Genomic DNA, 23765 nt, shown 5'->3' with positions numbered 1-23765 from the left:
CAATTTTACTTGATGTAATTTAATTGCTTACCGTACTAGGGTGATGACTCCTGGTACAGTGACTCCACCCCTTTCCTGAATGGACGGCTTCCGACTGCCCCTGGAATGAACTGCCCTACCATTCAGTACGAGATGCACAGTTCCTGTTGTACAGCACCCTCACATGTCAAGAGGGAGATTGTTGAATCAGATTCATTCGCTCTCTGACACATAGTCAAATGTGGTAATTGCGGGTGTCCAGGAAATAAAAAGCTGTGTACTGTATTAAAAACCCTAAAAAAGAAAAGGTACTCCAAGAGTTCTTGTACTGCAAAACCTTAAATGAAAAACATTTACAATGGACCTTTTTATAAACATATTTTTGCTTTGTATTTCATGCCAATGATTTGTATTAATGTATATCACACAATGAGTTCATGCCCAGTATCTGTGTTATGCAAATGCTAGCTGCTTTGCAGTCCCTGCTTGTTCACGACTCAAAATGAATAGGCATACCAGAGAGGCTTGCGTTACCATCATGTGTGTAATTTTTGTTCTTCAAAACCTAAAATATGGGGTTCCAGAGGTCAAAGTATTGACTAAACCAAAATGTGTTTGTATTGCAGACCAACTGCGATGGTGAGTTAATAGAACTCATAGAAGCCATGTTAAATAGTAGAACATAGAAGGTGTACATTTTTGTAGTCCACCTGGTAACTGGCAATAAGAACGGAAAATAACGGGGAATATATATATATATATATATATATATATATATATATATATATACACCAAGCATCAAAAGAAACTTATCACTATTACAATATAATAAGGTATATAAATGATAGACATTGACAAAATGTTTTGGGTTTCTTTTTAATCACTCGATCATTCATCCTTGACTATGACACGCTTGAATGACTATGACTGAAGCATATGCTCTTAATCACCTAATTAGTGAGACAGTTGTTTGGACACTGGATACAGAGTGATTTCAGCTGTTGAATTGCAAGCTTGAATAAGAGCAATTAAGAAAATCACAGAAAAAAAAAACAATATGCCACGTCTGTCAAGAGAGCAGCGCCATCGAGCAATTAGCATGTTGGAGGCTGGACTAGGACAGCGTACTGTGGCTCGCCATCTTGGGTGCTCACAGCCAGCAATTTCAAACCTGGCGAGATGGTATAACCAGACACACTCTGTCAATGACAGGCCACGAACTGGGAGCCCAAGAGTCACAACACTTGCCCAAGATCGACAGATCATTTTGCAGCATCTTCGTGATGTCAATTGTTAATCAGCACAATAAAAAGCCTCTGCAGCTGCTCTAAAACAGAGTTTGTCACTTTTCGATCACATCTAGCAAATTTTATCCAAATATAAATGCTAAGTTTCTTTTGATGCTCAAATATAAGTGATAAGTTTCTTTTGATTCTCAGTATATATACAGTTGTAGTCAAAAGTTTACATACCCCAAAGGAAATTTATAATTTCTAGAAAACAGAATTTTAGGAAAAATCTTTTGTAGCAAAAGTTTTGCTTTTGTGGATGAGGAAAAAAGTTACAGTTATTTTAAAGAAATAGATGTCTCCAATTATTTATTTCAGCATTTTTGTTGCAAACTCCTGATTTTTTTTTTTTTTTTTTTTTTGCAAAAACGGTTTCAACCTATTTGTCTTTTGGTATGATGGTTACAAAAATGTGTAGACCTTTTTCTACCCAATATTTCAAATGCCCAAATCCAATGGCCTGTTTTCACCTGCCAAACATAAGCAACAAATGTTAACAAGCTACTGAACCCAGGAGCCAAGGCCCAGCCTGGCAAGCCTCTGTCCAGACGCTTGACCATTAGGGGTTGCTGAAACGTGATGATGTGAGCAATACCCTGCTAATTTTCCCCACTGACCAGCAGGAGCTCAAAGGCCACTACAGCTCACCCTGTGGGCACCCAGCCAACTTGAACAGCATTCGAATCAACACAGTAGTTCTATTTACAAGGCAAGCCACTGGTGACCCTATTTGATGATGGGGGGGGGGGGTTAATCACAATAGATCTCACAGGAAAAGTATTTACCTTTCCTAGAGAGTCTGAAGATGCCTATGTGAAGCTCTCTCCAGACAAAGAGGAGCCCCTGCCTCCGATACTCAGCAGACCTCAAACGATACCAGCCTTTGTTCTCATTTGCCACGCCCACTAACTACAACGCCATTTAAATCCAACAAGAAAAAACATGTTTTTTGGGTGCCAGAGGAGCAGATGGGATGGGTACACATGTTTCACCTGGGAGTCCGACAAGGGGATATTTCAGGCTTGGGTCTATCGCAAAGGCAGTGTGAGGAAAGGGGCAAACAGGGAATTTAATAAAGGGGAAACCTAGTATAATTAATTCTTGGTGAAGAGCAGGACGAGTACGGGGGGTGGGCTGACACAAATCAGTCCCATGTCTGCCTCATAACAGATGTACACATGTGCTGTCTCCCTGTGAAATACATTGTGTGAGTGAAGGCTTGGGCTCAACCTGTGGATGTTTTAAACTGGGGGGCAATGCGATACACCGTGAATGGGTATGTGGTACTGGACATCAAGATGAATACCTTTGAGAACTACAACACCGCTGAAAGCACCAAGTACACTTCACAATAAGTGATTATGTATAATCATTGATGTGCACACAATTAGAACCGGTTTGCTTCAGATAATTGCATTTGTATCAGCTTGTACTTGTTTTCTATTCAGCTATTTCTGTTGTAATTTGTACTATGCGAATCCTAGATTCCCATGATTTACCCATTAAGAGGTTCATGGGTATGTCACCTGCCTCTTGTGCCTTTCATCTCTGGAGGTTTGGATTCAGATCTATCTCAGACCACAAGTGAAAGACGATGGTGGTCTCTCAACTTCCCCAGTAAACAATTGTCCAAATCACAAGACCACCGCACAATTCTTCATGACTGTCTCTGCTTGAGAGAAGCCCACTGAATGGTAGCAGGTTTTCAGTTCAGGACTGAGCTGCACCACTGTCTAGCAGAACACTGGAGGCAACAGTTCAGCTTCTGGTTTCAGCCCAATCAGTAGAGGTTTCTGTGGTCCAGGGAGGCAGATTGACTCGAGCCTACAGGGGGCACAAAGGCTAGTGAAGCATTCCCTAAGGATCCCCAGCCCAAATCGATATACAGGGATTTGAAACTGCACAACGTGTCCGCACTCAGTGAGTAATTTTTTTAGCCCCCAGTTTATTTGTATTCTTATTTTTATTAAAACAATATCATCACCACTCTTGACCCTAAATTGTTTTTCATAAATATAAAATAATCTGCAGGATAGTCATGTAAAATGAAACTTTAAAAGGAGTGAAAGCTAAGCAAAAGCATTCTAATTCATTTTCCTACTGCATCTCTTCACACCAGCTGAAAATCTTGTCATTTTTGCTGTTTGTTTTTTTACATTAATGCAGATATACTATACATTTATTTTTTTAAATTATTATTATTACATATAACGCTTTAGATAAAATGACTAATTAATCTGAATTCAATAGGCTCTATCCACCAACCACGTGAAATTGCGTAGGATTTTATATCAGCATAAACATATGTATTTCATTATAATATTTCTGTAGTTATTCATTATTTTTTGGCAGTTTTTTTTTTTTTTTTTTCATCACACGGAAAAGCCGTAATTGACGACCCTTCTTCTGGTCTGTCGGGTGAAGGAGGAGTGGGGGCTGTGTGATATGCCTGAGGTTTTTTTTGTTAAGGAAGATGGCGGATGAGAAGCAGACTGCTGAAAATGTCTTGAATGACGGAGGTGAAAATAAGTATTTTATTTGTTGTTAAAATGACATTATAAAAAAGAAAAGTTAGGCGTAAAGAATCTGAAACGAAGGAGTTGTGCAAAGTAATGTTGTATGTCATTATAATAGAAAATATTCAATTACGGCCGTGTGCATGACCAGGCCTGGTTGCAGTACTTGATATTATTTGTTTTATTATGACAAACTGGATTGAAATATATATATATATGTGTGTAGTGTATTTATATTTATTGTTCAATATGTATTTATGCACGGCAGCCATAGAGTGCGTTTGCTTACCTGTGTTGATTTATTTAAGCTTAATCGTACGGTACTGGGCGCACAATATACACGTCTCACTTATTCTTGAGGCGCAGAATAACAACTATGTTTACCGACATTCTGCTGGCATTAATATAACCAGATATATTTTGTAAACAATATTTGTATTAAATATGCACTCTCAATTATTCTTATTTGTACAGCGCTTAGAAAATCGGATACACATTGTGACCTATATTAATATATCACGATTAGGCTATGTGTTTTCGTTATTATATGGACAAGTGATGAGATAATAGACTGATTAGGGTTACCATGTGGCTCCAGATTAACCGGACGCTGTGAGACAGAACGGGATTTCAAATTTGGCCCTAAATTGAAATAAATGAAGGTGTAAATGAACCATCCTTAGCTACAATTAATAATGGTGCTCAAATACCCGCATGCGCATCAAATTGTTTTATACCAAGAATGAATTGCAGCCAGTCGCTATTTTTTTCTGTTTGTTAAAATTCAATCGCCCATATTATTCTGCAAATACAATCGCATCGCTCTATCGATAAATTAGCTATTCGTTCATTAAGATCTGATCAGAAGCAGCTGATCAGTGTGTGAATTGTTTGCTTCGCCCAAGCAATTCCACCACAGCAGGATTAATCTCAGCAAAGGTGGAGCTCATTTATACGTGAATTACTTTCAATTTAGGGGGAATTTTGAAATCCCGGTCTGTCTCCAAAGCGTCCGGTTAATCTGGAGCCATATGGTAATCTTACTGCCCACGTTTTTGTTTCAACAACCACAATAAACAGTTTGTTAAGGCATTCTGAATGATGCTATATTTTTTTTCAGTGGGTTTTAAAGGGATTTGGTAAACGTTTGTTTAACAAGTGTATGGAATTCAGGATCCTATATATATATATATATATATATATATATATATATATGCATCAAACAATAAGTATGTGAATAAGGTGTAGTCAAAAAGGTTTTCCCCAGCTGTTCATATATGTACAGTCATCTCTTAAGATACCATTATCTCCAGCACAGAGTATATATATATATATATATATATATATATATATATATATATATATATATATATATATATATATATAAATTATACAAGAGTTCATGTAAGTTTGCCTTGCCAGCTTGCACAGCTATGAAGTTGTTTGTGGTGACCATTGGTGATCTGTTAAATTCAGGTTTGAGCAACTCCCATAGGTGTGCTTGTCAAGTTATTTGGATAAGCACTAAAGCTGAGATTGGAAAGCTGTGGGCTCCCTCATCCTAGACTGCCAGATTAGTTCTGATACTCTGTGTGGAGGTGCAGGGATAGGCGTTTGACTTTACCAGTACAAACTGCAAATTCACACAGAGGATTGCGATCATCACCATTCAGTAACAGTAACAACATTTAGCCCCTCTGCGTTTCAACATGGTTGTCATGCAGATTTTGCAGCCACATTTGTTGTAACCTCCATCCACATTTCAAACCGATAACCATGCATTATGCATCTGTGGATTATTATTTTTTCTTCACAAAAACCCATCTTGTTATAATTTGCTCTTTTGAACAGGTAGGTGGTTTTATGCTTCAGCACTGTTTCTTTGAAAGCAATGTTGATACTTTTTTTTTTTACTAAGTTATTTTAAAGGTAGTCATAAAAGAGGAATACTGTTTAATGTTAATTGTCTTAAGTAACTACGGTAAAGTATGTTTTATTCTAATGCATGTTATTGGGAAGTGGGATCCTAACAGGGTCAAGCCCTAGTTTCTTTTTCAGGGCATGCCATTTGAAGTGCTAAATGTGCAGGTGCAAGTTAATAATAAAGACAAACCTCCAGGGCCTTACAAGGAAGTATATTGCTGCATTTTCAAGCGTTTCTGGGCTAAGTTATTATTTTTTGTGTTATTGGAATCACAGCCCAGTTACTGGAGCATGACTGTGTTGTGCAGCCAATAATTATGCTATGGTTCAATGAAACATGGGATATAGTCCTAATAATTCATACGTGTTAGTGGGGCTTAGCATTACTCAACCGAGTCAACCTCATCTATGTTTTTAGAATTAACCTTTTGCTGCTAACTGTCACTTTTGCTGTGCAACATGTTCTTAGCTGCTGCTGTATTATCTACTGTATCTAGCAAACAGTGGACAAGCCAGCTGAGTCAGTAAGGGCAAAGGCTGCACAGAGATTCCCCATATAATGGGTACTTAATGAAGTTGCTGCTTCGGCTCCCCTGCTCGGTATAAAGTAGCTCACCTTGGTAAGTTGTTTCGACTCCACCAGGACCCGAAGAGAAGGGAGGCAAAGGTGTGAAAACTAAGACTGTCTCTTCCAGCAATGGAGGGGGGAGCGCTGGCCGGAGCGCGGACAAGCGATCTGCCAAAGAGGCAGCCGGGGACTCCAACTCACAGCCGGCACCGGCCAAAGTCTCTAAAATAGCATTCCCATCAGGCAGTCAGCTGATCAAGAAGCCAGCCCCTATCTCTATCAAACTGGGAGCCAGTGTAAGTCATGCTTTTTCATTTCCTGTTGCTTTTGCATGCTTACAAGGGACAAAAAAAGGTTTAAGTTGTGCTTTCTATTTGGCTACCTATTTTGAATCTAGTTTGAATTTGTCAGGGATAACTTTATATTTGTGTCATACATTTTATGAGCTGTAGGGTAAAGTGAGTGCAGGAGGGAGAGGGTATTTTGTGGTAATGATTGGGATCCTTCAGAGCTTATGGTTTTGTTTTGAATGCTCCACAAAAACCTTCGCATAAACTCCGCCTAACAAGCTTAATAATCGTTGGGAGATGGGAGCCATTAAATCGAGACAAGGAACAGGGATACTTTAATTTTAGAAGTGTAGTGATGGAGGGATTTGCCTAAGGAGTTGTGGGTGGGTGTGAATGTTTTAGTTGATGGATCCAGCAGGGCTTTTTTATTAATGGCATTTTTTTTTTTAAATGTGAAATTCTAGAAACCGAAAGAGGCTGCTCCAATTCTGCCTGTGAAAATACCTGCGGTAGCAGCAGTTTTCAACGAGGATGAAGATGTAAGTAAGAAGTATTTAATGATTAACAGAAAAAAGTCAAGGAACTTGTGATGTCAATTTGTTTGGATAAGTGCTGAGATTTCACAAAGCAGTATTTGTCTCAATTCCACCCATGTGCATAAAGAATTCCAGAGACTCCGGATATCAGGACTGCTGCATAATATTGTTAAATGTCTTACCAAAATGTTTCCAATTGGAATTGTTTTCAGATTATTCCGCAAATAATTGGTGCCAGCTATGGTGATAGTTTGGGGATTTTGATACCTGTCCTACCAATGAGAAGAGGTTAATTGTGTTGTGGTTTTTGTTTTTTTCCCCCCTCAGAGTGAACCAGAAGAGATGCCACCAGAAGCAAAAATGAGGATGAAAAACATCGGCAGGTATGACACAAAAAGAAAGAAACTTGGTTTCAACTGTGACAGAGCTGTGTTCTGTTGTTTCACCACTCTATTTTAAAGGCAGAATTACGTTAATTCTATTTATTTTTTAAAAGGGAAGAGAAGGGAAGTTTTCACTGGCCCAGAAAAAAAATCTTGCCTGTGATTTCTCATTATTGGAAAGTTTCTGGACTACGTGCTTGCGGACTGCAACAATACATTTACCTTGCATACATGTTATTTACCTTACATTGATGCAAACAGCCTGAAGCTGTCATGGTGTTTTCTGAATACAACACTAAATAAAATATGACAAACATAAGGAGACAGGGAACAGTTTTCCAGATTCTGTGCTGCCTCAACCCACAACCGCACACCTCTCGCTACCTTGTAGTGACATTTCGTACTCAACTGTACACAAAGGCATGATGTAGTTACATTTACATATTGCGTAAACTATTAAAAGGGTGCAGGAATCCAAGACCATAAACCACAATGATGCAAGGTCACAGATTCCTCCTAACAACAATTTTTCCACCCACCATGCTTTATGTGGCTTGTATTCCAACAGGCCTGCTTAGTCTCTGTTCTGAAAAAAAATATTATGATTTGAAAGAGAACTCATTAAAAATGTTTGCTTTTAACCTCTGGAAGTCTGGCTTGTTATAAGTGCAGTTGTTTTTGGATGTAAACATTTCAGTAATTGCTATGTTTGGAATAAAAATCCTCCAATCTAGAAGATAAGCAATTACTCTTGTGGGAATATTTTAAAACCGTCCAGTGAGTGTGCATTATCGGTGAATTGAGTCTATGACCTCCCTATCCCGTATCAGCTGTATGTTAACCATTCGAATTGTATCATTTGTTTGGTCTGGCATGGTGTTACTATCTAGATCTAATATATATATATATTATTTTTTTTTGTAGGGATACGCCTACATCGGCAGGACCCAACTCATTTAACAAGGGCAAGCATGGGTTTTCTGATCACCAAAAACTCTGGGAGAGGAAGCAAAAGAAACAGCTAGACAGGACTCCAGATAAATAAATTACATGTTGTCAGCTTTTGTTTTTTTTTGTGTGGTTGGGTTTGAGGGAGGTGGGGGGAGAGGGTTTTTTAGTTTTGAGTTACCACATTAAAACAAATGTAAATATAAAAAAATAATAAACCAACTATAATATCCTGTCTTTAAATTATTTTGGTTAAGTCTTCTTTAATGTTGTGCATTATTTTTTTTTGTTAGAACATAGGTATAATACACTAGCATAATACTATATAATAAATTCATACCATGATAAGTGATTGATTAAAAATAATACATGCAAATTTGGGGACTCATTCCAGTTCATAAAAATATATTACCAATAACAAGTTTCTGTGAAAAAAACCTGGATAATTATATAGCAATTACCATTTCATTGCTGGATTCCATTTCAGGGGGAAAAACTGGGTTTTACAATATTTGTTACTGCTTTGTCAACAAATTTTAACCACTTGACTGACAATTTTAATGGAGACATTGTATTTTGTGTAATTGCATGGAATACAATTCTGGTACCAGGCAGTTTTTTTAAAAAACAATGAGAGATAGTAAGGCTAAACAAAACTTACTGAAAATGCCAACAAACTACTGTATTACAGCCTTGCAGTGGTTAAAGTTTGTTTTCACTAAAGCCTTACCTTGTTCAGTAGCTGATAGGTTGATTACCTTTCTTAGATATTCTTAAGGAAAACCTTTTTTTTTCCCTTTCATGGCAACTGTTAGCAACCCACAATCTTAAAATGAGTTCTGTCAAATAATGCTTTCATTGAATTGAATGTTATTACCTGGTGTGTAGTTCTGCTTTCTACAATAATTCTAAGGGCTCAGCAGCCAAGAACTACACTAGCCTTCACTGTCCTATGTTTTAAATGTGATAGTGTGGTGTATTTCTGCCTACACATTGCTGATGCTGTACACCATTCTTGCAGCAGTTGCAAATATCTGCTTTAATGTAATTGAGAAACAACATATGTAATGTGACAATGTAGTGTGTTTAAAAAAAATGTTAAAACCACATAGATTATTATAGTTTTTAATTAAGTCTTCATTTAACATGAGACCCTGAGATTTCTAGTTATCACAGAAAGGTTACCCTGACGTAAAACTACAAAACGTGTCAGCAGGTACAATATTGTGCTGGTAATGATGGTCTTTCTTTAACGTCACGGTTTAATTTTTTTATGCGATCAGATATTATATATAGCATTTTATTTCTGTTAAATAGATAAGACAGGATATGTAAACTAAACATGTAAAGAAAATGTACTGTGTGTAAGTGTGTGCTCATCCCATTTTGTTTTTCAGAGTTGGTCAGTGTTGGTTAAATAAACTGTTTAGGATAAATTGTGTGGATACTTTCTTTTCTAATGAGGCTTAATTACCAGATTAGTTATAAGCACTGGGGAGTAAAAATGCCAGTTTGTCAGTTAATCCAGAATTTAAATATCAATTGAGATATATATGGAAAATTATTGAAATTCAGTGGCACTGACTTACCTCTGCAATTGTATCTTAACTTTTAATATTGGATTTGTTTCACCATTAGCTTTTTTTTTTTTAACCTGTAACAACTTTATATTTTTGATATCAAAAGATTTCTCTCTACTGAGTTTGGAATGATCATAGAGCAAAATCTCATCCTATTTAGAAGAGCACATAAAGTAATAGGCCTACATCAAAGACTCAACTACAATGTTGCAAGGTTTATTTAGAAACCATCATTTTTGATCTGCGAAGAGGTACTGTAAGGTCTTACCAAGGTAGGAGACTAGTCAAAGTGCATGGTCTCCATAATTCATACACATTTATTCTTCAACAGGATTACAAAGCACACATAAAACATGTGGTTGATACGGCCATATACATACAGGAGGGAGCCAACAAGGTACAGTCAAAACAAGGTGGCGGGCAAGGCGGTGGACTTCCTCTAGAAGAAGCGGCATTAAGTATTGTCATTATACTCTGTCCAAGTTTGAAAAGCAAAAGTAAATAAAAAAAAAAAAACACCTTGCTATTTACACTTTCACGGATTGCAACATTACTATTTTCAAGCAGGTTTGGTGTTTTCCCCTTACACAAAAGGCTAAACCCAATTTAAGTATGCCAAGTCATTTCTTATGCTTAAACAAAACAAAACGAAAAAGTACAAAAGCATATGTCCGTTCTTGCCATAAAACTCAAGCTGGAGATGAGATGGGGTCTGGAGCTAGGATAAATACTGCTCAATGGGAGTGCTGTGTATCACTCAATATCACTCGGTCTCTGGAACATGCGCCACTTCCACTTCCACAGTTTCAATGGCTTCAGGGGGAACCTCAGGCAGCTTACCGGGGCCTGTCTGATGGGACAGGACGTAGTTGACCACCTGCATGATGCTCTGGTCAGATAGGGTGGAAACAGCATCACACTCCTCAGTGGCAGCCACCGCTTCAACGGCCTCAATGGTCTCCTCAGTGACCAGGACGGTCTCGATCTCCTCGCTGACCAGCTCCTCGCTCGCCTCCCCCAGCTCGGGGGCAATGATGCTAATGGCGTGTTCCACTTGTGTGCCCTGGTTGTGGAACTGCAGCGTGTCCTTCTCCAGCATGATCTTGCCAGGGATGTAGTCATTGTGAAACTTGGTCATGTGCTTGCGCAGAGTGCGGGCGTCAATGTAGGCGTCCTGGCAGACCGGGCACACGTAGGGCCTCTCTCCTGTGTGCGTGCGCACGTGCCGCTTCAGTGAGCGAGCGTCTGCCCACGCCACCCCGCACGTCAGACACTCGAAGGGCTTCACACCTGAATGAAAAGAACAGCAATTTAGAGAACAGTCCAGTCTAGAAAGGGAAAGAAAAAGGTTACTGCAGATATCCTATCTCACTGTGCTTTAGTACAGTATTAAAAGGGTTATTGTGTTGCCCATTTATATGTGCCAAAGTAATTTTACACGTGCTAAATATAGTTGCCATTTTTTCATGGAGTGCTTTATAACATGATCAGTAACCTGCTGGGTTCTCCAACTAATGTGATCCACCACCCAATGAAAACACCCGTGGTCTGTCCCAGTCTCTTACCCTGGTGGTTGTTCATGTGTCTCCTGTATTCACGGAGCTGCATGAACTTCCTACCACAGTGCTCGCACTCACGCTCCAGGTTCTGCTTCACTCTGCCCTTCTTCCCGTGAGTGGCCTTTTTGACATGTCTCCGGAACAGTGCCTTCTCATAGAACTCTTTCCCACACACATTGCACCTGGAACATCCATTAGAAAAGGAGATTAAACATAGAAACAGTTTATATAAAAACAGCATTCCTAATCCTTTTCATAACTCAAGTACTGGATGCCACTATCATTTGTTTACACGGTTATTCAATTTTATCTTTCTGGAATAGTCAAAGTGGTATAAAACTTATAAGTTTATGCAATGGGACTTCTGAATTTCCTCCTGATAAAATATTATTATTATTATTATTATTATTTGTTTATTTAGCAGACGCCTTTATACAAGGCAACTTACAGAGAGACTAGGGTGTGTGAACTATGCATCAGCTGCAGAGTCACTTACAATTACGGCTCACCCGAAAGACGGAGCACAAGGAGGTTAAGTGACTTGCTCAGGGTCACTCAATGAGTCAGTGGCTGAGGTGGGATTTGAACTGGGGACCTCCTGGTTACAAGCCCTTTTCTTTACCCACTGGACCACACAGCCTCCTGTGTGGTCCAACGTTTTCAGGATTATGTTATTTTATAAACTGAGAACTGGTTAAGCTTTTTTTTTTTTTTACCTGTTAACTTAACTTAAGCTGGGGGAACACAAAGCCACTTTCTGGTTTGGAACTTGGTTTCAGGAGACTACATGGCACACCAGGGGAGACTTGGGTTTGATAAAGCAAAGTTGCCTCAAACTAGGTCTCCTAGTCTCCTGGAACCAGGTTTCAAGCTACCGTTATATGTTACCTCCGCTTTAGACTACAATTTTTATAATTCTTTAATTGAGACATGAGTTTGTACAACACAACCAGCTTTACCAGATGTTCTACTCACTTGTAGGGCTCTGAGACAGAGTGTGACTTCACATGGGAGTACCAGTCCTTCTTCCAGCTGTAGCACTTTCCACACACCTGACACTGGAACGGCTTTAGGCCCAGGTGCTTGTTCATATGCTGCTGGAGGTCTCTCGCCTCATAGAAGCTTTTATCACATCTGTTACCAAGATAGTTTGATTCACTACTGAGGGTATCACTTCTAATACATTGCAACTGTGCAACTAAATGCTGTAATAGGGCTTCAAGTTTGCCAAACATATTTTTTAAACTGGTCTTTAATTTTCAATGGTCTGACCAGTTTATGACATTATGGAGGATAAACTGCAGGAGGAAAGTGAAGTAGAAAAACATTACATTCAGTGGGATCTGTTCCAGTTATCGAAGTGGTGGAGGATATTAACCCTTTGCAGTCCAATTTATTTTCACACACGCAGTTAATTTTAGACGCGCTGTTTAAAAGTATTTTTTTCCACAGTCAAACGGGTTTAAAAGGTCTTGCATATCAACAAAGCACTCACTAGACATCTCCAGCCCTGCCCCACCCTTTCGTTCGCTATCGCTTTCACATATGCTAAGAAATAAATACTAATAATAATAGTCGTACATACCGATCAATCATCTCCTGATCACTTGTTTTATCACCAAACTCCTCAATAATGCGATCCAAGTCATTATTTTATTACTATAACATCTCAAAAAAGCTCTGCAAATGTCTGTGATATTCTCTGAGCGCTGATGCAGTATCAGTCAGCTTGTTTCCTTAGGACCGTCTCTATCTGATGCCAGGGGCAAGTATGACTATTCATGAGATACGCCCTTTTGTTTTCTGTTTTTTTTTACCTGTCTCAGCTCCTGTCGCTCCCACTCGGCTATTGAATGGTTTTCTCGGCTTTTTCTGAAGAAAAAACGACTAGAAACCCGTTTTTTGCGTTTTTTTGATGATGTCGGACAGGGTCCGACAATGGACCAGATAGGAATAATTGCAATGTCGGACCAAGTCCGACATAGGACCGCAAAGGGTTAATAGAATTTAAATCATTAAAATGCATTCTACTAAAGAGCTTTACATGCATCATTGGAATGTTTGATTTTTTTTTCTAACCCTGGTACACAATAAGCATGTTTTGAATGTTTTAGAGTGGCAGAACAGAATTTAGATCTGCTACTGTTAAGAGCAACCTAACTAACCCCAGTGTGTAACTAATGAACTGCGGTTTCAGATTCTGATAAGCACTCATGAACTGTGATGTCACAGATTCTGATAAGCACTCATGAACTGTGGTTTCACAGATTCTGATAAGCACTCATATTTTTAGGGTTACTGCAGTGATACTTACTGAGTACATGGGAATCCACGGATTTCAGGCTTCGGCTGGTGCCTCTTTAAGTGCTTGCTCAGTCCCGAGGCTCTGTGGAATGACTTCCCACATGCAGCGCACAGGTACTTGGACTCTCCTGTGTCCAAATTAAAAACAAAAACGTATTCAGGTAAGGTGCAATAATATGTACGTACACCTTCTGTAGTTACAGAGAATGAGTGCACTATCGGACAAGTACTACTGTTTCCCAATGTTTGCATTTCTGGGAACTAGAAAAACCCTCCAAATAGACTGAATGAGGTTACAGCAACAGAGTTTAATTTAGCTTGATATTTGGATAAAGCTACATTTACATTCTTTTTAAATACAATTATTTTCACACCCTGTTGCACTCTTACCTGTGTGGATGCTCATGTGCTCCTGGAGGCTGCGTTTGGTGACAAAGGATTTATCACACAACGTGCACTGAAACTGCTTCAAGGTATCGTGAAGGGCCTTGTGCATTTTCAAACTATGCTTGTGGGCAAATGACTTCCCACACACCTGAAATGCAAAACCAAAAGGGAAGGTGTAATTTACCTGTTTTTTGTAATGAAAACATAATTACTGTGTCACACACGGCACTGAAACGGTTAATGTTCACTGGACCACACCTGTAATTGAACTTTAAGTACGAAAATTACAAATACCTTATGTCAAAGCATGTGGTCTGTATTAATAATATGGCCAGAGTTTAAAGCAAAGCCATTAAAGCAGCAAAATGGTGGCAAGTGTGTCTGTCAGTATAATGTTTTTATTGGTTGAACTCTGTAGTTTGCTATCCGGTGGGCGAGTCTGGTAGCATAGTGAATGGCAAAACAACAACAACGTAGACAGAACCAAATAAGAATACAATATTTTTCCGAGATTAAAAATATGAGAGAGATAACGATGGCTGTACCTTGCATGTATGTGGCCGGACGCCTGTGTGATTCAGCATGTGTATACGGAGGGAGTAGAGCTTAGGCAGGGTCCTCCCACAGATATCACAGACAAACTCCCTCTTAGTTCGGCCCTTGGACTTCCCCACCTCTGCCCCTTCCTCTGCATCCACTTCAGGGGTTGCCCTGCTGCTGGGCTGTGCCGTCTCGCTCTTGCGCTTGTGTCGGGCCAAGTGGGCACGCAGGGAGGCTGCATACTGGAAATCCTTATTACAGAGCTACGGAAGAAACATCATCATAAGTACTTTCCTACACCTGCTAATCCTTCACATATGTAGAGGGGTATCCAGTACGTGTTCTGCATGCCTTGGATTGTTTCCTCTAAATACATGCCATCCCTGACCTGCTCTAAACCTCCTTACGCATCATTCACCATACTCCATGACAATTACAGTTCATGCTCCAGTTCTTACTTTGTAGAGAAACTAGATAAATGGCCAATTCTGTGTAGATTTTTTAACAAGGGACTACAGATCGCTTTTTAACCTACATAAGTTCAAAAGTGTGAAATTGTGTAGCACCATAATCTTCTTGTATAACAAATGCTATTTAAAAATCAGTCATGGGTGTATTTTCAGTTGTACAGAGTGTGTTTTAGTAAACTTTAATTATTTTGAATTTAACTTTGGCAGGGATGGAGTTAATTAAATCCCTTCCAAATACATGTGGGGAATGTGGCTGTGTCCTGATTGAATAATTAATCATTAATAATGTTTCCTGATTGTTTACAAAGCTAGCCTACTTTAGCACTTTTAAAGAATTTCTTTGATTTGGTTCAATTTTTTTATTCTGTTTATTAAGGGCAATTCTTTTTTTTCTTTCTTCAAAATACAAGGCCTTTGTTTTATTTGTAACAAGGAACATGCGATCACAAAAAAGAAGTTAAAATCGCTCCTAAACATCATGTGTACCATACATACCGTGCATTTATAACCTCTGGATTTTTCATGCTTCAGTGTGTGCATGATGAGGGCGTATCGGCGCTGAAAGACCATGCCACATTCGGAGCACATGTGCTCACTCTCAGTCGACTCAGGCTGCTCTCCTTGCTGCTTCTTGGGAGGCTGCATCAGCCGCCCCCTTTTCACCAGCCGCTGGGCCACCTACAGATCGACACCAATTCCTCAATTACTACATGGAAATTACTACGATAAATAGTGAAACATTCACTGAGGGTAACATATTGCAAAGATGACCCCTCAAGGGGAAACAAGATACAAGAGCCCAGTTTACTTTTCACCTCCCATTGATAAATTGAACCGATCCAAGTATGCCATTTATTACAAACTGTAAATTAAAACTAGTCAATCGGTACTAACAGATGGCTACCAAGTGTGTATTTTTTATTTTCAACCTACTTAGAAAGTTGTGACCAAACTGCTTCTAATTAGGGTTGTGGACCCTAATTTATTTATTTTTACCTGCGCACCTGTCACACACACACACACAAAAACACACCCAAGAAAGATTGTAAAACCATGCCTTCTGGACGGCCGAGCGGGGGTTCCCCTTCCTGTTCTGCAGCTTGTTTTCCATGCCCATGTGGAGCCGGATGTAGCCCCCCTCCTCCAGGGAGCGCTGCCTCAGCCTGCTCTTATATGTATCATCCGCTGTGGCGTCCCCGTCACAGAGGACTGCACTGTCTTCGGCGACCTCCATGACATCCGGGGTCTCCACCTCTTCCACCACAATCACCTCCTGCTTCACCTTGGCCGGACGGCCGCGCTTCCGTTTAGGGACCGGAACAGGCTGCTGGACTTCCTCTGCCCCCTCCTCCTCCTCTATGACAGGGGGTGCTCTGGCCTCCAAATGCACCACGGCTTTTGAGGCACCTTCGGCTGTCTCGATATTTATCACAATGGCGTCAGGCTCTTGGCTTTTTTCTGGGGGGTCATCCTGAATGACTTCAGTCACAGCCGGAGACTCAGTGCTTTGGATTACAGCAGCTAGAGTTGTACTCTCTGCTACCCTCACGGTCTGAATGTCAGCTTGATGTTTGGTTCCTGCAGCAACAGTCTCCCCATTAAGAATAATGCCACCGGAGGCATCGTCGTCTTCGTCCTGGACAGTCACCAGGAAAGGCCCCTCTTCGCTGCTCCCAGGCAGTTCCACCTCCTGCTGCTGGAGAGGCTGCGGCTCTATGTGCTCCTCTGTAAAAGCCTGGGCCGCCTCATGTTCCTCGGGCACGGCCCCAGAGGACACAATGGTGTGCACGTCCCCCTTTTGGTAGACTGTCAGCTTCTTCTCCTCCACCTGTTTATGCACAAATTCACATATCTCCAGCACCTCCAGCATGAGGAGGTGGCGTGCCAGAGTGGCGATCTCAGCCATGCTGGAGAAGTTGAAGCACAGGTTGGAAGTGTAGGCGAACTCCAACAAAGGAAGAAAACTGGATTTGCTGAAGCCTGGGGGGTGGACAAAATTTTATTTTATTTATTTATTTTTCGGGGGGGGGGAGGGGGGGGGGGGCGGGGGATCGTTCCACTTAGAAAACTGTGGAGACATTGCACATTAGCAAAAGCTTAGCAGATGTATCTATTTGCCTGGCATGAAACACCTACAGCTGAGAAAATCAGTTTTAAAACACTGACAGAGCTATTTAGGTTATTTCTTATTTATTTGGAAATTACTTCTTATCCCATTCATTGCATCCCTCAAGGATATAGTTTTTGTGGATTCTCTCTAGCTTGGTAAATTAACATTTCTTTAGCAAGCTACAATTTTACATTCATATAGCTGAAAATGATATTTCATTTTGAGAGACGCCAAAGTACCTGACAGATCCACTACGGCCTCGTGGCTGGAGATGGCTCCCTTCTCAATGAAGAGCTCACTGAAGTAGGCGCTGCAGGCTGCCAAAACTGACTTGTGCGCCCTGTACTCTTCCCCCTCGATCAGCAATGTGATGTCACAGAACTGATTATTGAGCCTCTGCGAGTTCAGTTTGTCCAGCATCGCCTGCCCGTGCTTCGATGAGCACTGCTTTACAATGCCTTTGCTGTCCACCTAAAATAAATTATAAATATTAAAAATACGAAACGGCACAGTTGGAGCATCAGAATATCGGAGGAAAGAGAGCAATGAAGTAGAGAAATCAAAAGGATGGCATTGCAGAGAGATCACTTTTTAAGAATGACACCTCTCTGCATGTTGGCTTTCACAAGTCTTCTGTGTATTAGACTTCACTGGCAGAGCTCTATTTGCAGAGACTTGTGAAAGGAATGTTTGGAGGGAGGGGACTACAGTCAGGCAGGTCAGGGATGAGATTACCATTTATAACCAGCACCATGGTAACTGACACAGCTCTGAATAGAAGCCTCTCCTGCATTTTCAAACAGGAAGACAGTAAAGTCCATGTAACATCTACCACCTTGTTGCAGGGAACATTTTCAAGTCATTTTCATGAAGTACAGTAGCTCTAATCAAGAAAATTGCCTTAAAGCATAACATTTTATTTTCATATATATATATATATATATATATATATATATATATATATATATATATATATATATATATATATATATACAGTGCCTTGCAAAAGTATTCAGACCCCTGACCAATTCTCTCATATTACTGAATTACAAATGGTACATTGAAATCTCGTTCTGTTTGATATTTTATTTTAAAACACTGAAACTCAAAATCAATTATTGTAAGGTGACATTGGTTTTATGTTGGGAAATATTTTTAAGAAAAATAAAAAAAACTGAAATATCTTGCTTGCATAAGTATTCAACCCCTGTGCTGTGGAAGCTCCCAGTTTACACCGATGAAAGAAATTGCCCTAACGAGGACACAATTACCTTACCATTGGCCTCCACCTGTGAACCATTAAAGTTGCTGTCACATTTTCTGGATAAAAACCCCACTGTTGAAGGATCATTGGTCAGGCTGTGAATCTGAAGGAAAATGAAGACCAAAGAGCATTCTACAGAAGTTAGAGATAAAGTAATACAAATGCATAGACTAGGGAAAGGGTACAAAATAATATCCAAGTGTTTGGATATCCCAGTGAGCACAGTTGGATCAATAATCAGGAAGTGGAAGCTGCATCACACCACCCAGGCACTGCCAAGAAAAGGCCATCCCTCAAAACTCAGCGCTCAAACAAGAAGGAGACTTGTGAGAGAAGCCACAGAGAGGCCAACAATCACTTTGAAGGAGCTACAGAGTTCAGTGGCTGGGAGTGGAGTAATGGTGCACCAGTCAACCATATCAAGAGCTCTGCATAATACTGGCCTGTATGGGAGGGTGGCAAGAAAGAAGCCGTTACTCAAAAAGTACCATCTGAAAGCACGTCTGGAGTTTGCCAGAAAGCATGAGAGTGACCCAGCTGCGATGTGGGAAAAGGTTTTGTGGTCAGATGAGACCAAGATAGAGCTTTTTGGCCAAAACTCAAAGCGCTATGTGTGGCGCAAACCTAACACTGCCCATGCCTCAAGACACACCATCCCTACAGTGAAGTATGGTGGTGGCAGCATCATGCTGTGGGGATGCTTCTCATCAGCAGGAACTGGGCATCTTGTTAAAATTGAAGGAAGAATGGATGGAGCAAAATACAGGGAAATACTGCAAGAGAACCTGCTTCAGTCCGCTAAAAAACTGAAGCTTGGGAGGAAATTCACCTTTCAGCAGGACAATGATCCGAAACACAAGGCCAAAGCAACATTGGAGTGGCTCAAGAACAAAAAGGTGAATGTCCTACAGTGGCCCAGTCAAAGTCCTGATCTCAATCCCATTGAGAATCTGTGGCACTATTTGAACATTGCGGTCCACAAGCGTCGTCCAACCAACCTGAACAGCCTGGAGCAAATCTGCCAGGAAGAATGGGCCAAAATCACTCCAACACTGTGTGCAAAGCTGGTACATACTTACCCCAAAAGACTTAAAGCTGTTATTGCAGCGAAAGGTGGCTCTACCAAATATTAATGTGTGGGGGTTGAATACTTATGCAAGCAAGATATTTCAGTTTTTTATTTTTCTTAAAAATATTTCCCAACATAAAACCAATGTCACCTTACAATAATTCATTGTGAGTTTCAGTGTTTTAAAATAAAATATCAAACAGAACGAAATTTCAATGTACCATTTGTAATTCAGTAATATGAGAGAATTTGTCAGGAGTCTGAATACTTTTGCAAGGCACTGTGTATATATATATATTAAAACAATGATAAAAGAAATCAGAGTATTTTATAGTGAAAAACATTAAATGACAGCTTTATCTTGGCTGACTCACAAGGCTTACTTACAAACACCAGCTCATGCTTGGAAACAAGCTTGGCTGTTCTGGAGGGCCTGGGTCTGGCACTGGTCTGCAGCTCAGAGATACTAATCTCCTCCTCTTCCTCCTCCTCGCCCTCATCATCCTTGGTTCTGCTGTCCTCACCAAACTCATCCAGGAGTACCGAGTCAGGCCAGACCCGAGTGCGATCCTGCTTTTCCTGGCATCGGCTGCATTCCTTGATATAGTCTTTCACGTGCTTTAATATACCTTTAGGTAAAGGGAGGGGGGCAGACAGAAAAGGGTGGTGTATCAGCAATATGCCGGGACATCTGAGCATTTCTTATACTGCAGACTACGTCTGTGTGTAAAACAATTGTGAAAAGATTTTAAAGTGTGTATAAAGTGTTTTCCATAAAAAAAACAAGTATTAAGGCAAGTCAGAGGCAAGGGGGTATTCGGCTCCTCTGGTCCACTTCAAAATGAATGACCCAATAAAATGTGTCCTAATATGATGTCTTACTTAATAAGATTAAAAAACGAATCACAATTACAGCATTGTAGCAACAACAGAATATATGAGTGTGGCATGAAGGATGAAAAATCAGACCCCTAGTCAATCAGAAATCTATGCCTTTATTCCATCTGCCACTAAAATAGAATCGAAAAATATTTGAAACTGATTATGTTCTTTCTATCGACAGCACCACAATTTGAATAGTAACTCCGACAGTAGGATTTTGGACTACAGCCTGAGAGACGTAAATGTGCTGGAAGTGGTAGTAAAGTATGATGTAATGATGAAAATAAATAAATTCTGCATCATCAAAATGTATACTTGGACTTTGTCAGCTTGTATAAAACTATGTCAATCTCCTATCATTGAACTGGTTCATCAGATCAGATGTGTTGTCAACTCACAGTAATATATGGCCAAAAAATATGGTTTAAAATATTGGTACACAACACCACACAGACGAACAAAAACAAAACACGTTTACCCGTGATGACCACCCATTTACATGATGCCCAATGCAATTGGAAAAAAATACGTATAATTATTAATATCATTATTGGTGTCAGTACAAAATAACTGAAACATGAAAATCGGAGGTATAATCTTGGTGTTCAACAACAATACAAAAAAAGAGCAGGCTAGGACTTACACAAAAATAAAAATCCAGTTGATTAAATTAACTAAGGTAGGTTTATTATTCGAGCTAAATGATGACATAAATAAATACCATTTTAATTTAAAGTGCGAAACTCACCTCTCCACCAGTACGTCTGTGATATGAGATGCCAGGTTTGGTGCCGGTTGAGGTGCTCTCCTCCGGCGGTGATGTGTGCGGCCTCGATCAGTCCCCTCCGCCGCCCGGCCTGCAAAACTACTTCCAGCTCAGCGAACTTCTCCCGGCCTTTCTGTCGCCGCTGGTAGTACAGCGTACCTTCCCGCACAACATAGCAGGCTGCCGCCTTTCGGATCTTGCGCTTGACATTTCCTTCTGTCCCCGGGGCGTAGGGCTCACGTTCATCAGTCAAGTAGCGCAGGATGGCCAGGTAGCTCTCCTCGCTGGACATGCCTGACCAACCCCCAACCACCGCTTTAGCAGCAACAGTAACAGCAAAAAAAATACAGCGCAAAGATCTGTCAACGATTTTGATTGCTCTAATATACGATTGTTTTTTCAATTTCCATTTGGTTTAAAAAGCTGAGAAAAAATGTTAAATATATGTTATGTTTTCAAAGGGGGAACTGCAGTTATTGAACGTGCGGGACAGGCTTGCATGAACAGACAAAATGGCTGCTGCACAAGCGGATGTTGCGTTTGATGGGCGGACCATGTTGAGCGGAAAGTCTGAAACTTTTTTTTTTCTGCAAAAACACCAACGTTATGGGTCAGGGAATGTATGTTACGTAAACAAATATCGTTTCACTTTTGTTTTAAAACAACTATTTGTCCAATTTAGAAAACAAAGTAATCTCCACCACATATGTCCCATCACGTTGCTGAGTATCCTGTTCTTTAGAAGTATACGTAAATACAATGGAATTCATATGAAAGGCAAAATAACTGATAAATAAATAATGTTACATGGTTGTCTAATTTTTTGTGCAGTGTCTTGTTACTCGTGTGTCGGTAAATCAAAGGACATTGTTTTTTCATGTGAATAAAAGATACACAATTGCAGCAGAAATTGTTATTCACAGATAATATGCTTCAATGCAGTAAGATTTTTCATGTCAGTTTAGCTTGTGCATTGTTCTCTCATTTCAGTATTGCCTAAATCACACCATAATTTAGTTTCGATAGCCTTCCTAGCTTTTCTCGCTGCGCCAATCTTGTTAAAAAGTTTTGGCCAGTATTTCAATTTTTTGTCAGTTTTCTGGGTCTGCTGGACATACAGGCAGCCGCCATATTGAAACTTTTCTGGCGCCGCTGTTACGTCATATCGTTGACAGCCACCCACACCAGTGAACGCCGGCAGGGTCAATTATGTCGGAATGCACAGCGTTCAGGTGCAAAAACTATTTTTGTGTGGCTAAGCCTTAAACCAATAATGGCTACACAATATAGTAACTGGACATATGCTCAATAGAATACTATGTGTGACTATAGAGCGAGTCAACGACAGGACGTCACACAAGACGAGCGCTCCAATACATTCAATGTTCATTTGTTTTAATGGTTTTTATACTGTATGTATATATTGTTCAAGGAGAGGCTGAAAATGCGTCAACAGCTTTAGTTAACATGTTTTCTATTGAAATGGTTATATATTGATTTGCATTACAGTTCAAGTGTGTGGTTTTTTTTTTTTTAAATGGGGTCAAATTGAATTTCAAAATGCTTTGGAAGTTTTGCATTTTGGAAAATCTTTAACAAATCTGAGTCTTAATATCAATTTTTAAAAAAAAAAAAAAAACACTTTAATACAGCAAGCCGTACCCCACGATCAGCAGCATTCTCTATTGGTTATAATGGGCTGCATTTTGGGCTGCTGCTGATTGTGGGGTACGGCTTGCTCACTAAAATCTTTAGTGTTTTTGCAAAGAAGGGGTTATAACCTATCTAGGCATACCTCGATATTTAGTGAGCAAGCCGTCTAAGGGGGAACACCGGGCATCCAAAGACGTGCCCCCATGCGTTCTGTATTGGTTATAATGGGCTGCATTTTGGGCTGCTGCTGCTCGTGGGGTACGGCTTGCTCACTAAAATTGTTAGTGTTTTGCAAAGAGGAGACGATAACCTATCTAGGGATACCTCGAAATTTAGTGAGCAAGGCGTCTAAGGGGGTAAATGGGGCAAAACAAGTGGGTAATATAGCGTACCGCTATGCTGCTGTTAAAGATTTGTTATTAATATTTTCGGGGGGGGGGGGGGGGGGGGGGGGTTAAAGAAGGAGCGATTATTTTTTTAAATAGTAGCAATATATTAATTGAGCTAGATGTGTAAGTGAGTTAAAACACACAGAAAAAGAACACGCTGCTTTGTCAACTACATCGCAAATAAGGAACCGGGAATAAGTAACCAACTTCCAGGTGGTATGTGTCAGCTCTGTTTGAAATAAAATTAAGAGGACCAGAATTAGGCTCTGGCGAGATATGAATGTAAAAACAAAGATTGTTTTGTAATTAACAGCTTTTCTGAGTTTAATTATAAAACGGAATCAGCTCAATTTGTTTAAA

General features: G+C 40.0%; 2 protein-coding genes and 1 pseudogene across 2 annotated transcripts; 2 read left to right on the top strand and 1 right to left on the bottom strand.

The window, feature by feature from the left end:
- Nucleotides 1-43: 43 nt before the first annotated feature.
- On the top strand, nt 44-2479 carry LOC117406214 (serum amyloid P-component-like; annotated as a pseudogene).
- Nucleotides 2480-3665: 1186 nt separating this feature from the next.
- Nucleotides 3666-9868, top strand: LOC117405662 (PEST proteolytic signal-containing nuclear protein-like). The gene is made up of 5 exons (XM_034008876.3): nt 3666-3787; nt 6351-6571; nt 7030-7104; nt 7429-7484; nt 8409-9868. The coding sequence occupies exons 1-5, from the start codon at nt 3742-3744 to the stop codon at nt 8527-8529; spliced, it is 519 nt and encodes a 172-aa protein (XP_033864767.1). The 5' UTR covers nt 3666-3741; the 3' UTR covers nt 8530-9868.
- Nucleotides 9869-10304: 436 nt separating this feature from the next.
- Nucleotides 10305-21917, bottom strand: LOC117405661 (zinc finger and BTB domain-containing protein 11-like). Its single transcript, XM_034008875.3, has 11 exons — nt 21346-21917; nt 20103-20344; nt 17622-17853; nt 16330-17252; nt 15768-15950; nt 14808-15065; nt 14266-14410; nt 13886-14003; nt 12547-12705; nt 11578-11753; nt 10305-11302 (listed from the first exon to the last, which is right to left on the bottom strand). The coding sequence occupies exons 1-11, from the start codon at nt 21653-21655 to the stop codon at nt 10776-10778; spliced, it is 3273 nt and encodes a 1090-aa protein (XP_033864766.1). The 5' UTR covers nt 21656-21917; the 3' UTR covers nt 10305-10775.
- Nucleotides 21918-23765: the final 1848 nt, after the last annotated feature.

This window comes from Acipenser ruthenus, chromosome 9 (assembly GCF_902713425.1).
Source record: "Acipenser ruthenus chromosome 9, fAciRut3.2 maternal haplotype, whole genome shotgun sequence".
NCBI classification, from domain to species: domain Eukaryota; kingdom Metazoa; phylum Chordata; class Actinopteri; order Acipenseriformes; family Acipenseridae; genus Acipenser; species Acipenser ruthenus.
The sequence above is the reverse complement of the archived record's forward strand: the minus strand, read 5'-3'. Positions and strand labels throughout refer to the sequence as shown.